Source organism: Corvus hawaiiensis, chromosome 4 (assembly GCF_020740725.1).
Source record: "Corvus hawaiiensis isolate bCorHaw1 chromosome 4, bCorHaw1.pri.cur, whole genome shotgun sequence".
Taxonomy (NCBI): domain Eukaryota; kingdom Metazoa; phylum Chordata; class Aves; order Passeriformes; family Corvidae; genus Corvus; species Corvus hawaiiensis.
In genome coordinates, this window is record NC_063216.1 from 1,824,255 (window position 1) to 1,841,558 (window position 17,304).

General features: G+C 47.6%; 1 protein-coding gene across 27 annotated transcripts in view; it reads left to right on the top strand.

Moving 5' to 3' along the window:
* Nucleotides 1-17,304, top strand: part of CACNA1C (calcium voltage-gated channel subunit alpha1 C) — a 465,784-nt gene that overhangs the window by 433,737 nt on the left and 14,743 nt on the right. For 11 of the 27 annotated variants that reach the window (XM_048301198.1, XM_048301189.1, XM_048301199.1 and 8 more), the window contains 10 exons: nucleotides 1,394-1,459; nucleotides 4,612-4,703; nucleotides 5,465-5,630; nucleotides 6,496-6,623; nucleotides 8,294-8,390; nucleotides 9,696-9,798; nucleotides 11,430-11,531; nucleotides 12,496-12,623; nucleotides 13,756-13,890; nucleotides 14,837-15,189. In XM_048301198.1, the coding sequence (XP_048157155.1) occupies nucleotides 1,394-1,459; nucleotides 4,612-4,703; nucleotides 5,465-5,630; nucleotides 6,496-6,623; nucleotides 8,294-8,390; nucleotides 9,696-9,798; nucleotides 11,430-11,531; nucleotides 12,496-12,623; nucleotides 13,756-13,890; nucleotides 14,837-15,189 (1,370 nt within the window). Of the gene's footprint in view, nucleotides 1-1,393; nucleotides 1,460-4,611; nucleotides 4,704-5,464; nucleotides 5,631-6,495; nucleotides 6,624-8,293; nucleotides 8,391-9,695; nucleotides 9,799-11,429; nucleotides 11,532-12,495; nucleotides 12,624-13,740; nucleotides 13,891-14,836; nucleotides 15,190-16,048; nucleotides 16,076-17,304 lie in introns of all 27 variants that reach the window. The other 16 variants (XM_048301175.1, XM_048301195.1, XM_048301174.1 and 13 more) reach the window with 3 other exon arrangements.

The following is a 17,304-nucleotide window of genomic DNA, read 5'->3' on the forward strand; positions in this document are numbered from 1 at the left end:
CTAAAGGATTTGATCATTTTTTGCCATTTTAATATTCAGATCTCTTTGAGATGATTTATGGCGATCTCAGTCAAATCTCCATGGTGGCCAGTGAAAATATTCCCTTGATTTTTCCAGCGGGATTTAGTTGTGTTGAATTCAGGGTTACAGATGGGTTTGGGTTGGAAGGGACCTTAAAGATCACCTAGTTCCAACCATTCTGCCATGGACAGGGACAACTTCCACCAGACCAGGTTGCTCAGAGCTCCATCCAACCTGACCTTGGATGCTTCCAGGGACGGGGCATCCACAGTTTCTCTGGGTAACCTGTTCATATCTCACCCACCCACCCAGTAAAGAATTTTTTCCTAATATTTCATCTAAAGCTGTTCTGTTTCAGTTGAAAACCATCACCCCTTCTCCTATCACTGCATGCCCTTGAAAAAATATCCCTCTATGTCTTTATTGTAGGCCTCTTTTAGGTGTTGGAAGGTAGTCTAGAGTCTCTCTGGAGCCTTCTCCAGGCTGAACAACCGCAACTCTCCCAGCCTGTCTCCATAGCAGAGGTGCTGCAGCCCTCTGATAGTGTTGCAGTCTCATTATATTCTGTGAAATTGGGTGTTCAAAATCCATATCAGGGACTGTGCTCACATTTTCAGGATGAATGTATCCACCCATTGCCTCTGAAGCAAGGTCTGAAAGCCTCTGATCTGAGCACTATGTATTTCAAAAAATTCCTGCTCAAAAGCCTGAGCCTGTGAGGTCCCGAGCCCTTGATTCCTGTTAGTGGTGGAGGAAACGGGTAGCACTCAACACTTGGCTGATTGCACTGACCTCTTCCTTGGGAGGCAGCTCTGCATATCAGGGCTCTGCATTTCCTCTTCAGCAGCTGATCACTGACACTCAGTGCATGGCAGACACCACCAGGCACACCTAACACTGACCAGGGAAGATGCTGATGCTGCTCTAGGTACCTGGAGTGGTACCAGCCATTGTAGCAGAAGCCTTGAATTCAGATTTCAGCAGCTGTTGCATCTTTTATTTCACCAGACTGGATGCAGGAAAATATCCCATTGCCATTAGTGCCAGAGTAATGCTGGCTGTGAGAGCTTTCTCCTCCTGGTAAGCCGGGGTAGGCACTGCTTTTCCCTCGCTTTCCTGGCTCGGTCAAGGGCGGGAGTGACGGGAAGGCAGCGGAGCTCCATCCATCCCCCACGGCACAGAGCCGAACCTGCTGGGCTGGGCGGGCAACCAAGCGTGGGCCTGTGGAGGCATCTAGTGGCCACCTGCCCGCACTACAGAGCCCGTGCCGGGCCGGCCGCGCCCCGGGTCCCAAAGCCAGGAGCAGGGACCGGGCTCCTGCCTGCCAGCCTCCGCGGAGACACAGCGCTCTCTTTTTTCCTTTCGTTTCTAGGCTCTCCCCTATGTGGCTCTTTTAATAGTGATGTTGTTCTTCATCTACGCTGTGATTGGGATGCAGGTAAGTGATACTTAGAGAGCTCAGCTGTGTCTGTCTTCTCCTACTAGAGCATGGGAACAGGCTTGCATAGTAACTAGATCCACGTGTGGTTGTGGGGGCTTACAGGAGTGTTTTCAGCCAGTAAGGTAAGATGGCAGCTAACCTTGGCTGGAAAACGTCGTCTGACTCTGTACTTCCAGCAGCAGCACAACACACTCCAGAAAAGGGCAAACAGAAAAGTACTGACTCGTTCAATGGCAGAACACAATATGCAAACAGTAAAAGGACCGTGCCTGGCCTCCACATTCTAGAAGGAATAACCACAAAGAAGATTTACTGCCTTGCTTGTTGGTTCAAAATAGTTTTTTAACTGGGCTTATGGCCATGCTGCACTGAACAAACCCAAATGTTCTCTTGCATCTCTTTCACACTGGTATAACTTCCACTGAGTTGTAAAGAGCAGATTTTCATCTACGCCCATGAAGGTAAATATGGGATCAGACCCAATGTACCAACATGCAGAGTTTCTCCAGGCAGCTGCATCAACACAACATCTTATTCAGTTTGCAAAATGCACTTGGAACCATCCTGAGCATTCACCTGTGCGAGGAACTGATGTTGCGCACAGACCTTTGAAGACTGCATGTGTCTGTCTGAAGATAGGCACAGTCTGTGACAGACCCAGCCTCATTTGCTGCTGTTCAAGCTAAGCTTCACTTTCCATTTTGGTGTTAAACAAAGTCCTCAGACAAGCCAGCCATCTGAGACCAGAGGCCACAGCATAGAAAGGCATGGCATAATTGCTTCCAGAGGTCTTCAAACATGGCAGGCTTCTTGGTTTCACAATGGCAACAGAATTTGTAATGAAATTCATCTGACCTCTGTGACCTTGTTTTAATTTGTTTCCTGTTATTATAATCACGTGTTTTCACAGACTCCGTCTACCCTGCCGCCCTGTGAAAAATAAAACTAATCTTTTATTGAATTATCACAGGTTATCTCAATAGCCCCAGTAATCACAGCTGCCATTTACTCTACTAGGCTCATACTGTAAACTTGCCAGTTTTCCTTTAATACCTAACTAATGGCCAAGATCTTACAGAATTACCTGTGCTATACAGAAGATCACTTCAGAGTATTAACCTGGTGTTATGTTGCTGTACAAAGCATTATCAGTGGTGTCCAAGCACCCATGCAGACAGGGTCTACAGTGACCAGGGTACTGCCAGGGCCAAATGCTTTATTCTGTAATTCTACTCCTTTCTTCTGTCAGCTAGTTCTGAGTTACCTATTTAACCCTTGGCTTACATTCAAGCCTCTGTTTAAATCATCTCAGCAGCCTGAAGATCATACGCCTGTCTTTCACATTGATCTAGATTACTAGGTGACTTCATGCCCTCATGTCTTCCAATAAGAAAACCAACTTTTTCCATTTTCCCTGTTTGCTCAGAGCCCACAGATCTGTTATTATCACTTTTTGTCCAAAGGGCATCTCAGGCATTTTGTGTGCAGCTCTCTTGAACGTGCTGACACAAAGAGTTCCCTCACACATAGGGACACATAGGAAGGAAAATCATCCCTCGCTCCATTAAGCAGCTACCATGAAAGACTGGATGTACCAGATCTGATAAAAATATCAGAATTTCCCATATAAAGGAGACCTACTACTTTATGTCAGCTACTGCCATGACTTGGAGCGTAACAACATTCAAGCCTCACTACCTAATGTGCTCGAGTGGAAAAAATCCAAGTTGATGCTGATGGATGAAGCCACTCATAAGATGGCCCAGGAGGCACAGATTGGAGAGGCCATGAGGGAGGAACCTCCACTTACAGCTCCTCCCAGGTACCTAATGCCAGACACCCACAGCAGCTGCTGCCAGTACCTCATGTGTGAGGGGAAGCTGCGGGGTCCAAAGGAAGATCAGACTTCCAGCATAGGAAGCTCCTTTACCTACACTTGCAATGAAAAATATGGGCTGCCTCGGCTCAGATTGGCTCTGAGCATTGCACTGTGCTGCTGCTCCTCCTCGGTGCAGCTGGGGCTGTCAGTGCTGTCTGTGGTGTGGGGCTGCTCAGGCAGGGCAAGGCCCATGCATCTGTGAGGAACCCCTGAGGAAAACTGCCATGTGCTGACCCTCCCTCCTGTCTGGCAAGGCCTTCCCACCACTGTCTCCCTGCTCCTCTCCACGCCACCGTTTCTCTTGGGGTGCTAATTATTTGTGACATTTCCTTGAAAAGAAGCTCGGTGTTCTCTCAGAGCTGCTCTGTTCCTGCTGCTTGTTTTGGCTACAGAGATTACAGCTCTCAGCCCCCAAGATCTCCGCCACGTTGTTATCAATGGGAAATAAATAGTCCTGACTATCCTGTGCAGCGACCTTTCTGCTCCACTAGGTTTGTTAAGCTCCCAGTCCCACTGCCTGAAAGTACCACAGCTATCCAAGATTTTTTCAAAGAAGCCTGAAAATCTGTTGCACTGGGGACTTCACACTCGAGGACAGGCCCCTAAAAAGGTTTGCTGATGGTTGCAGGCTTCGTGCCGTGGCTGGATGAACTAGCTGGTGTGGCATGGGAGGAAGCTCTAGGACATCCTTGTCTGGGCAGATCTGGTCATCATCTTCATGCTGCTGCATTCTGGGAGGACCCCTGAAACACCTGCTGGTGACAAGCACGACTATAGAAGGGCAGGCATTTGGACAATTCCAGATCCAAGGCAATATACTTCACATGGTTTTGTGAAGATCCAAGGCCCCCCACAGAGATGGAAGATTTGCAGCTGCTGGCCTTTTGCTATCATTTCCCCCTGACAAAGATAAGCAATGAAGGAAGGAGCCTTTTCTTCTCTATTACTGATTTCTTTCAGCTGGACTCCCTTCCCATTTGAGTGCCTGTTAAAACAACGCCCCATGCCATGCATTCAGTGTATGAATAAGGAAGGATACCTTGTTTTGACACAAGATGCCTCTTGTTGCAAAATTAGTGCTTTTCTGGTGATAAAGCACAAGCTTTATCATGGAAGCAACAACAAATATGAAAGACACACGGAAATGTTTTTTTAATAGAAGAGCAGATTCCATTAAATATCAGAGTCAGGGTGAGGCCGAGAGTTACGGGTGACAAGAGGTTTGGGGATTTTGCAGGGCTAATCTGAAAAGACCTCTGCTTTCTGCCAGGTGTTTGGTAAAATTGCGCTGAACGATACCACAGAAATCAACCGCAACAATAACTTCCAGACCTTCCCCCAGGCAGTGCTGCTGCTTTTCAGGTGGGTGTATGACAGCTCTGGATTGTGTCAGTCTGGGAGCACAATTCCTCTGCTCTCGGGCACAGCTTATCTCCTTCTACCATGTCATGTTCCTGAGGTGAGTAGTAACATGTTGTCCTTCAGCAGGGGAGCCTGGGAATTGTGTCAGATTAAGTCCATTAAGTCTCTTGTACCCCAGCAGCTCACCCTGGTAATGCTCAGTGCTGGGGAGGGAGGCAAGTGGAAGGAAGGTAGCCAGTTTTCAGTGCTCTCCAGTGCTGACATGCGTCAAAAACATCTTTGGGTCAAATCTGACCAGTGTGACTTCTAGCAGAGAAAGGGACATGATGAACTCATGCTGTGGCATGGCCATGCCTAGCTCAGCTTAGCACATCATCCCACTCCAGCTGGGGCCAGGGAAGGGTGCTGAAGGGGTGGGAAGCTGGCACAAATTCAACACTGCTGTAATTTTGAAGGACATTTTTAGATGCAATCCACAGCCTTGTCACACACATCTCCGTGACTGTGGTTGGAGCATGAGAGCCCTGTACCCACAGCAGGCAAAGCGAGTCAGAAATGATACACTGATGATGGCAACAAAACCAAACAGAGGAGCAGGGTATGCCAGGGGATGTCAAAGCCATCGGCCTAACTTGCTCTTAATTGACCTCAGTGGCAAAATTCCCATTTATGTTCATGGGAGCAGGAACAGGTTGCTAATGGGCCAGTCCCTGTCACATCTGAGGTCACTGCTGTCTTCCCCTGCCCTTTGCCTCGCCCAGGTGTGCCACAGGTGAGGCCTGGCAGGAAATCATGCTGGCATGTCTCCCGGACAAGAAGTGCGACCCGGAGTCAGAGCCAGCCAACTCCACGGAAGCCGATCACTCCTGTGGCAGCAGCTTCGCCGTCTTCTATTTCATCAGCTTCTACATGCTCTGTGCCTTCCTGGTGAGTCCACCCAACCCAAAACCTTCCCTCTGTCAGACTGAGCTTCCCCAGACATCAGCAATGCACAGGAGAAGAATGATCTCAAAGAGGGGGAATGTCCCCATGGGGTCTTTCCCAGCAGCATCCCTTCAGTGACAGCACCCCTTCCCTGCCTCCCTCCAGCTCTGGGGGGATGCTCTGTTTCCAAGCCCAATCCTTTGTGCACAGCAAAGGACCCCTCTTCTGCCCTCCCTCTCAATGAGAAAACCAAATTAGTGTGTTGTGGGCTGTGCTGAGGCTAGCAACGCCTCAGCCACACTTCCCACCTTCCCTCCTACGTTCCTTCTGGCTGCTGAGCAGGTTTTTCCTCCCCTGCCAGCAGCAATGACTGTGAGAATACACATATCCCACTTGCATCTGCTCTGTGTTGGCAATGCAGCATTGCTCAGAGCAACAGCACACGCTCTGCAGCCGGCAGCAGTGCCCAAAACTCTCCCAGTGAACAGCAGCAACATTTTAAAAGTTTTAGTCTCAGGCCAGAAGAAAGGACTTTTATCTCAGCCCCACTGCCTATCGAAGATAAATCCCAGGTTCTCCCACCCCCTTCTGCCAGGCAAAGACACAGGTAAATAAAAAGCCACAACAGCACATCTAAGAATTCAGCAAATTTGTGCCTCATCCATTTAGTAGGGAAGAGAAAAATGTAACCAGCTGAGAGTATTCCACCTCTGGGCTCTTCCCATTTAAACTGGGGGGATGCCATGGAGGAATAACCCCAATGGCTTCCTAGTTTTTGTGAGTCCAAATCCAGACATTAAATGGAGAACCTGGTAAAATCTGCTGTTCCTTGCCTCATCCATCCCATCATCTCTGTCCTTGTTTGCAGATCATCAACCTTTTTGTAGCTGTTATAATGGATAACTTCGATTACCTGACACGGGACTGGTCCATTTTAGGACCACACCACCTGGATGAGTTTAAAAGGATCTGGGCAGAGTATGACCCTGAAGCTAAGTAAGTAACCCAGCCTGGATATCAGAGCTCCTCGGGAGAACAGGCCCATTATTTTCTGTGCTCTAGAGCCAGTGCAGTAAGTGCCATGTTCCTCCTGCAGGAACTGTTGGGGTTTGTTGGGGTTTTTTGTACAAAACTCCTAAAATAGGTATCACCACAAGGCACTGCTGGTGAATCCACAAGCCCATAGTGCAAAGACACTCACAGAAATCTCAGCATTTAGGCTGCACTCTTACCTGTCGGGCCATTGCTTTACTTTCTGTCGGGGAGAGATACAGACTTGGTGAGGGGCAGCAGGAGATTGAGAAAAGGAGATGAGAGGGTTGGTTTATTGTTGTATTTGTTTGGGATATTGAGCTGTGACTGTTCTGCTTGACTTTGAACTCACAGCAGAGCTGCTGTGCTCAAATCTCTGGTTTTGTCATATGTCATATATGCCCATCACAACCTGTGCATTCACACGGCTGCATTACGTTGTCTGCGGGGTTATTCACAACAGCAAACTTGCAGGGATTTAAAGTTACACTAGAACAACTCACATGAGGGCTTAACTGACACTCAGTATTATATGCTCTGTTTGACACATGCTTAGGCTTGAAGTGCATTTAGATCCCTGTGGCATGACTGTACAGTTGACAATTGTAATTGCAAAGCCCCCTTCATAATGCAGAAGCATAATGCAAAAGAGATTTGGGTGTAAACTAAAAGCAGATTTCTTTAGGAGACATAGTGCCAAGATTAATCTGGGCTCAGGTTCTGCCATATGTAAGGTCGTGTCACATTACAAGAGTGATACATAAATTTAAACACTCCTTCCCATTCATGGTGACTTCCTGTGGGGGGATTTTTAATATGGATGGAGAATAAGCACAGACTTCTAATAAATACACCATTTGTTAACGAAACAGATGCTACTATTTGTGCTTGTTTGAAGGCAAGACTGCAGTGGCTGAAGCCATATAATAGATAGCCACTCAGTTCAGATGACATCCTGTTCCTCCCTGTTCATAAATCGGAAGCTCTTTTATTCCTCTTCCTCATCCATCTCCCATGCCCCTCCTCTGACTCTGGTAGAGCCTCCCTCCATGAGAGAATTCTTCTTTCAAGATGCCATTTACCAAACTTAAGAGAAACCCAACTGCTGCTGTGGAGGAAGTTCAGTACTTTGTTTTGTGCTCACTCTAGTGACAGCCCAAAGCATAAACAAGTATTAAAAGACAGTGGCTTGGGGCTATCTACGTGGGAGGTAAACCACAAGGAAAAAAACAGACCCTTTGCACCTCTCTGCCTGCTATAGGTCTCAGACCAACAAGTAAATAAGCAGATATTTATTTTGAGCAGGTCAGCAACGGGGGGACAACCCCAAATTGTTGGTTCACGCACTAAGAAACTGCAACATTGAAAAGGTTGAGGTCAGTTCTTGCAAGTATTGACTCAAGTATGAGTGACAGCTGGGATTTCTGCACAAGTAGAAGTTAAATGAGTGCTGGGCAAATCCTGCAGAAGGCACCAAATGCAAGAGGCCTGAAATAGTACTTTAAGCTATGCCTGGGCTACAGGGAGCAGCAGCATGAGGCTGGCGAGATCTTAGTGACCCTTTTAGCTGTAGCTGCACTCTGCAGGCAGGCCAGCAGGTCAGGCTGCAGCCCTCACTGTGCTTTCTTCTCTAGGGGCCGGATCAAACACTTGGATGTGGTGACGCTGCTCCGGCGGATCCAGCCCCCGCTGGGCTTCGGGAAGCTCTGCCCTCACCGTGTGGCTTGCAAAGTAAGGGACTCTGCGGCTCGGGGCAGGCTGGGCTCACAGCAGCTAAACCAGAGAGTCCTCAGAGAATGCAGAGAACTTTGCCTTGAAAGGCACCTTAAAGATCATCTGATTCCAACCCCCATGCTGTGGGCAGGGCTGCCTCCCACCAGACCAGTTGTTTTACACTGAACAGCCTGCAGTGGCATTTTCTAGCTGACCCTGCCTCACTCACTGGCACATCCCAGCTGGGCACATCCCAGCTCGCTGCCCACCAGGCAGAGCCAGCAACAGCGTGTGTCTGTGTGCCAGTTTGGCCAAATTTAGAGATATATCCTCTGAGAGAAGGCAGGTCACCACCCCTCCCCCACCAGGTTCAGGAAAAATAAATTTTCTTCAAAGGAAAGTGAGAGAGATAAAAACTATGTATTTAACAAACACACAGGAGAAGGAAAATAATGCTAAATAATAAAATCTCTCGCTGTGGAGAAAAAAACTGGGAAAGTGTCAGAGTCCTCCCCTTGGTCTCCTCGGAGCTGGGGCTTGGCCCAGGGCCAGGCCTTCTGTGCCCGGTGGAAAGTTCTCCTGATGTGCTCTGATATTGAAGCAGTCCAGTGGAAAAGGGAGAAAATCTGAAATTCCAGGGAAGGAAAAAAAAATTCAACTCTCAGTCTCTCTCCGGAGAAAAAGAAGCTGAACAACTGGCCAAAAACTGACCTGGGAGCAGCAAGCCGGGTGCTTCCTCCCTCCACTGCTGCAGCTGGGAAAAAAAAGTTATCTCTGTTGACCTTGAACAAGCTGCAAACTGCTTTGAAAAAGTTTTGCTCAGTTTTTCCTTCCCCCTCTCAGGCTCAGTTTAGAGGCATAGAAAGGCACAAAGTTAATTTCTGGGCATAGGGCAGCGATATGGGATACACATCATAAAGTCACCCCAAGACAGTCTGAACAACCCCTGGGCTGCCCTGTGCCTCTCTCCAGCTCCTCTGGGCTGCAGCCACTCAGTGGAGGGCTGGAGGGTCACCAGCAGGTGGGTTGTGCACTAGCCAGGGCCATCAGCCCTCTGTCTGGTTAGGAGAGCACACCTGTGCTAAACACAGCTCTCAAGCACCAAGAACACACATCTGCTTGTACTGCTAAACACCCATCTCAAGAGAGATTAGGGCAGATAGAAATAACAGGGTATTCTCATTGTGTAACTAAATCCACAAGCCACGGATATTCACATAAGAGCGACGGCAGGTCTGGAGGGCATCATGAGGAGTGAGGAGGAGCATGCTTCAGTCCATGCGTGGCAGTGTGATTGTTGTCTTTCTTCTCTTCATCCCACAGCGCCTTGTCTCCATGAATATGCCACTGAACAGTGATGGGACCGTCATGTTCAATGCCACTCTCTTTGCATTGGTCAGAACAGCACTGAGGATCAAGACAGAAGGTGAGAAGTTTGCTGACTGCAAGGGTACAAAGGTAGCAGAGTGGTTCTCGTGCCAAGGTGTCCTGAGCAGGAATAAACCAACAGGGACATCTTGTGTAAAATGATCCAAATTACTCATATGCAGCACATGGGACAAAAAGCTATGTAAAGAGGTTTGGAGGAATAATATCTTCTAGGGAGAGCACAGTGTTTCCCACTACCTAGGAAGCCAGTGCTTCCTATAGTATCATCTCAAATTATTGATCATATTCTTCACACTGATCTGAGAGTTTAAAGTTTTAGATCAATGTCTGCTCACACAGCAATTAGGAGAAGGACGAAGGGCAAAGAAGCCTCTTCTTTGTACCCTGTCTGCAGAGCTGAGCCACTTTTTGACTGCTGGTGCCACTGATCTTCCAGTCCAAGAGAGAAAAAAAGAGCTTGGACTCGAGAGTCTCATCTCACAAAAACTCCTCCTGCGCTTCCACTAGCATGAATTAACATTACATTGTAGTAACAGTGGTGCTGTAAAGACAAATGAGAAGTAAAGGGATTGATAACGGCTCTGCATAGACGGCAGGTATATTTGAGGAAAGCAGACAAGATTTGGGGCTCAGCTTGTCCTCTTTGTTGCACTCTGTCACCTGCTGTAATGAAAGCTATTGGTCCTGAGTCAAAATCTGGCTTCATGCATTAATGAGATGCATTAAAAGAGCGTGAAGGTCTGTGATTCACAGCTAAACACCTCTGCCTCAGGAGTGGCTGCATTACATTTCAGGCATGGGGAAGCAGAGACCAGCAGAACTCTACCTTACTGTGCCAGCTGTACACAGCTGAGCCAAAAAACAGTGGCAAAATGAAAAAATTATATTAAGGCTTTGAAAGTTGTGCTAAACAGAATTTGACTGCAGCTCAAGAGACTCTCCTGAGGAAAAGCCACCCACAATCCCTGTAAGACATCTTGTGTCTTATGAAACAGAGACCCAAAAAGGACTCAATTTTCTTGTCTGTCTGAGTCTCAAACTCTCAGAGTCATTGCCAGTGAACTCCTGGGAGACCATCTAAAGCCTCAAACTGCTTTCTCTCTTGCTGTAGCAGAATCTTTCAAGTGGTCAGAGCAGGAGTTTGGAAACAGCCCTCCTGAGTCAGATTTCTGCCTTTGATGCTGTCCATGTGTTGCATCCTCAGCAAGTTACTCAGTGTCCCTATCTTCACTGCATCCTGTTACAGGAGCTACTGCCATGCAGAGCCTTGTGCAACACCCTCAGCAGCCTTAGTGCTGGGGAGAAATAAGAAAAACTGCAGGAACAGCACCTTTAGGAGGACAAGATACTGGTTTCAGACACCTACAGAGAGAAGAGAGGGGTTTGAATGTACATAAATCAAGAAATAAAATTGAAGGTGACCCATTTGAGAGGAAATGGATATCTAGAAGGAAAGTCACCTACCTACCCAGAGATGACTATGCATATTTAGAAGAAAGCCTCTTGCTGTGAGGGAGCTTTAGGAATGCTCTGAGCATCTCTTGGCCCAAAATTTTCCACTCCTGAAAACACTCTGATATTTACCTCCTGAGACTGCCATGCCAGACATTAAATTGCTCCTCTGCAGGGTCTGTGTAATTCCTGTCTCTGATGATTTTCACCCTGCAGGTAACCTGGAGCAAGCCAACGAAGAGCTGAGAGCAATAATTAAGAAAATCTGGAAGCGCACCAGTATGAAGCTGCTGGACCAGGTGGTGCCTCCCGCAGGTGGTGAGTGCAGGGTCTTGTCCCTGTCTCTGAATCTTTCTGATTTTTTCCCCCACCTGTCATGTCCTACTGCACCTCGTGATCATCAGGTGGAGTATGGGGGACAGGCTTTCTTCTACAAGCTATCTGTGTTTCATCAGGCTGAGATCAGTTCTATACTAACATAAATGTCCTGTTCTTACTGCTGAGAAATCAGGGAAAGAAGAAAATGTGCATAACTAGGAGTTGGTGCATAGTCATCCTGTGTGGCGTTCACTGACGTTCCAGGTGGCCCCATGGGCACAAAACTGCTTGGCAGGTGGCCAACAGGTGCAGCCAGGTCCTGAGCCTTGCTCAACCTGTCTGAAGTCAGTGGACCATGTCTTCTAAAATTGCCAGTGGCTTTGAAGAAGGGAGGAGAGCTACCTGGAGAAAATGGTAGTGCCCATTTTGGCTGACTGACAGTTTTTATTGAGCGGGAACACAGCTGTGAGCACATTTCAGGGGAGAGATGATCTTCTCTGTTCACTCACACCCATGTTTAGGCACAAAGGGACAGAATTCCAGTGCAGGGAAGGGTCAGATCAGGCCTGGGATGGCTGATCGGTCAGATGCTGTTGGTGAGCCCAGCCTGTGAATAAGTCTGACCCCGGGGTGTCACAAGACAGCTGCATGTGTTGACCCAGACTGGGAGGCTGCTGCTGTAACGAGATCCTTTGTGGTTAACCAACACCAGAGACTGCAAAGGTTAGATGTACTCCCACTACAGGGTTTCTCTGCCTGCAGAGCCAGTCTGCCCAAATGCCACCTGCACCTCTCCTCCTGACTATTTGCAGCAAGCTCTGGCTGTGGAGCAATCCCTTCCTTTGGCCCCGCATCCTGATGCCGTGAAAAGCAGAGATGGACTGCAGTGCCCAGTGTTTCTGCGAGGCTCACGTGAGCACATACACTGTTAAAATCAGCTGCTTATTTAATTTATTGCTTGCAGATGACGAGGTGACCGTCGGGAAGTTCTACGCCACCTTCTTGATCCAGGAGTATTTCCGGAAGTTCAAGAAACGTAAAGAGCAGGGGCTGGTGGGGAAGCCCTCCCAGCGCAATGCGCTGTCCTTACAGGTGACAAGCGGGCCCCGAGTGGACAGGGGTGGTACAGTAGAGACAGGTGGCCCCACTTCCCTCTTAATCATTCTGGGGGTTGCAATGGGCTGTCCCTACTGGAAAGGAGCTCACAGACTCCTTGAATTATCACACCAATCCTTTTGGATAAATACCTGTGTACCATGGGCTCACAATCCCTTGGCTCTGGAAATGGAAGGCACAGGTGAGGTATAATCACAGTTTATCAATCTGCCAGTAATACTTGAAATTTGGGATCCTTTTAGAGAACTGGTATGAAATGTCCTACAGACATTTTCTTACTCCCACATACATTTGACCCATTCTGAGGAGTCTGCATGTTGCCAGGAGGCAAAATCACTTAAAAAGCAAAAAGCAGACCTGGATGCCAAGGCCACCTAATGGACAAGGCATCGGACTGTAAGGACTGGGATCTGTTCCCCACTGTGATACATGTTCACTCAGTAGACTACCAGGCTGTGTGACAGAAAGAGAAAGCCCCATTGACTGTACAAGCAGTACTATTTATGTCCCTTGAGGGTACATTGAGGAAAAAGGGTGACTCTGGAGTTTCAGCAAGCTGAAAAGTGCTGTGATGTGGGCATAAACACAGAATGAGGCCTCAGTACACCCACAGCTTACCACCCTAGATGGACTCTTTGGAACAGACTACAGTCAGTGAGGGGTTTGAGGACTCTCCAGGTCAAGATGCCAGAAGCTTAGTTATTAAATCCATATTTAAGCTGCTGATTAAAAAAAAAGAGATTTTCAGAGGCACCAGAGTACACGGTTCAACTGGAACTGTGGCTGCTCTAGAGCTTCTGGTTGTGGATCTGAGAACTCAGAGTTGAAAGCACAACACCAAGAGCTGCTTAGTCAAGCCTGTGGATTTACATCTATGTCCTGTTGTGATGAAGCCAGGGACTAGCAACAAACATTCCTTGGTTTGTATTGCTAGGAGTTTCTCTCTCTCTAAGGTGGAGATGAAAGGACAGAATCTGTTGGTGTTCTAGGAGCTGGGGGTGCTATGCTAAGTAAAAGGGCTCCACAGTGTTTAGGGAGAAATGGCAATGCTGTTGTCTCTCCTGTGCCCACTCGGAGATATGAAGCTCTATAGTTTGCTGTTTTGCAGGCTGGTCTGCGCACACTCCACGACATAGGGCCGGAGATCCGACGAGCAATCTCTGGAGACCTGACAGCTGAAGAAGAGTTGGACAAGGCCATGAAAGAAGCTGTTTCTGCTGCCTCTGAAGATGATATCTTCCGGGTAGGTTCTGAACAAGTTTGTGAGCTGAGACCGAGTTCAGAGTGTTACATTCTCTTTTGTGTATTCTGCATTTCAGCTGGGCGCTCCTTGTTTTGTAGATCTTAGTAGAAAACAGTGGTGGACCTAGATCCTAAGTGAAAGGTCCTAAGGTCTTGGCACAATTTTATCCCAATTCCTTCTCTCTCTCTCTCAAGGGAAACTTCTCACTGGAAGATTCCCTCATGAAACCTAAATTAAAGAACAGATCAGTGCAGCCATCTTGCAATCTGCAAAGCAGCAGCCAGGCACACTTCAGTGTTTTGTTCACTCCTTTCAGTGGCACTGGTAGCATCCTTCCAAAAAGTGCACTAGAACCCAATAGAGCTCCTATGGCAAGAGAAAATTTTCTGAGCTACTTAGCTAAATCTTTTCTTTCTTATTTCATTCCTATTTTTTGTAATTGTTTCCTCTGGTAACTTTTCTTCTCCTTTGGAATTTTCCTCCTTTCTTTACAGAAAGATGCTGTCAGTCCCTCATTACTCACCATCTAAACAGTACATAACTGGCTCATTAAATTTCTCTTCATTTCTTCCCCCAGGTGATTAATAGTTTCTGGTGCTCTTCTCAAATTCCCTCTCATGTCTAAATGTTCCTTTGCAACTGCACTGGGAAAACCAGTCAGCAGCTACCTGAGCCTTGCATCCATACTGCATCCTGGACTCCCAGGACTGGTGGGAGGTGTACAGACATATATATTCACCTGCCAGTCCTCTGGAATCCCAGCCTGTGTGTACCTAGTCTGTGACAGAGAAGTCCACACACTGCCTGCTGGAAGAGGGAGCACCAGTGCCACCATGCTCACTTTGCTCCTCACTTTTTTTCCCTCAAGAACAGTCTAAGAATGAAAACACCTGGGCCCTTGCACATCTCACTAACAAAGGAAAAATCCTTTCTGTTTCTCTGACAGAGAGCTGGAGGCTTGTTTGGAAACCATGTGAGCTATTACCAAAGTGATGGCAGGAGTGGCTTCCCCCAGACATTCACCACCCAGAGACCTTTGCACATCAATAAGTCTGGCAACAACCACGGAGATACCGAGTCTCCATCTCACGAGAAGCTGGTGGACTCCACCTTCACTCCCAGCAGCTACTCATCTTCAGGCTCCAATGCCAATATCAACAATGCCAACAACACTGCCCTGTGTCGCTTCCCCAGCCCGCCCAGCTACCCCAGCACTATCAGCACAGTGGAAGGCCATGGGACCCCCTTGTCACCCACCATATGTGTGCAGGAGGCTCCTTGGAAACTCCCATCCAAAAGGTAAGTTTTGGAGCACAGAGGGAGCCAAGGGAGCAGGTGTTGGAAGGTGCATGCAAACACCAGAGCACTGCTGCCGAGCTGAAGTCACTCCCAGACATTGCCCAGCCTGCAGCCTGGATTGAGCCTTCTGGTTCTCCACCTGTGCCAAAGCCCACAGCGCAACAGATAGGCACCAATCAGCCACTGCAAAGCACCTTACTGACCAACACACTCGGTTTCTTTGGGCTTTATCAGGAAAGATAACCTTTGTAATTTACCTTTGTAAGATCCAAACCCTCCTTCATCACAGGGAGGTGTTTTATCAACTGGTAGCTCAAGGAGACTGCTCTTCATGTCTCAATCACCCGACAGGGAGCTTTGTTGAAGTCAGTGGTTTTTCATTCAGCAGGTCACATCCCTACAGAGGTCACCAAAGACATTCTGGGAGCAGGGAGGCAAGGTTTTCAGAAACAAAGCAAAGAAAATCCCCTTCTCTGGACAGGCTCTCTACACACAGATGACTAATACAAAAGGAATATCATTTTTCTCAGTGGGAGATTTTTTTTAATACTTTCAGAAACAGCAGGAAGGAGATGGATTTTTTTTCAGTGCAGGGAGTGAGCAGTGTGAAAAGGTGGACAAATGCTGCCCCCGGAAAGGACAGAATAGAAAATAAGACAGAGGAACTTCAGTGGGTGCAGAATTGCCCAAGTGAAGAGTCACGTGGTTTTTCTATTTTGTGCCTTCCTGAGGGAGGCCACAGGAGCTGCACAACTTGTGTTACCATCTGCCCTCCTCCTTGCTGACTTGTGCTGGTGTGACACTGCTAACGTGGTGTTCTTTTCTCTCCTTGCTTCCCTGGGCACGTTCCTTGAATTAGGACACATTACTACGAGACCCTGGGACGGTACGTGTTCTCCATAACCCTCTAATGCTGGCTGGGTGCAACACCCACACTGTTCATCCTACTCAAACTCCAAATTCCCATTAATGCTGAACATGAGCTCTCCTTTCTGGTGTCAGTAGGGCTGAAATAGAGATACTGATCACCATGACAGCTCCAGAAAATACTCCCAGCTCGGGGCAAGTAGTGGTTCGTGTTCTGGCTGTTTTCTAGATCCGGGGTTTTTTAGAGATTCTAGCTGGGCTCACACACCTACACATTCTCTGATCACAGCATAGTGCAGTACACCCTGGCATGTTCATACAAAAATTCTGTATGTTTTTGGCTACACACAGACTGTTGAGCAGGAGGAGATGCCAGGTACAGATATTTTTCCTCTCTGCACCTTAGCAGTTTTACTTGCCTGTCATTTCAGAGGAAGGCCACTGCAGCACTGCCCTACAGGCTCTCTTATACAATGCATACCCACACTTCTCGCAGTGGTTTTTGCTTTAACCAGATGAGGTTAATGTTGCCTCTCCAGTCCCTAGAAGATGAAAAAAAAAAAATGCCACCCTGCTCTCTTCTGCAAATACTAGTAAGAAACTGAAATTGTTTCCAATACCTCCATGTCCACACCTCAAAGATTCAAGCTACCTCCAGATTTTACTTTACTCCTCAGAAAACACAAAGTCCAAATGAAGTGAAATACAGGTGCTGAAATGTGAAACAGAGGGACAGAGGAGGCAAGCAGGGAATGAAGGGCTGGCACACCTAAGGCTTTGAACAGAGCCTATTGAATTCAGTAGAAGCACTCTGCAGTTGAAAAAAGGGACGAAAGATGGAAAAGCCAGCAAGGAAGAGAACGTGACCAGGCGGCAGAGGCCAGAGCTGGTGCAGAGGCAGGAATTTGGGGAGGCAAAGGCCACACATCATAGAGATGAGAAGGTTACTGTGAGTGGCCAGGAGGCTTTTCTGAAATCCATAACCAAGTTTTTTGCAACAAGGGAAAAAGCTTATGGCTGAGAGCCCATCTCAGATTTTACTGTGAGTTCAGTGAGGTGTATCTTTGGAAACGTGGTCAGTGTGATGTGCACATTAATAGAGTACGGGTAGTCACAAATGACAAAATACATTTACAGTGTTGTTCAGCACTGGTTTAAGAAACTCATCCTGTGAAAGAAGACACAGACAAAGGTTGTTGCCTTGTATTTGTGAACTCTGTAGCTCTGCTCAGTCATTGATTTTTCTAT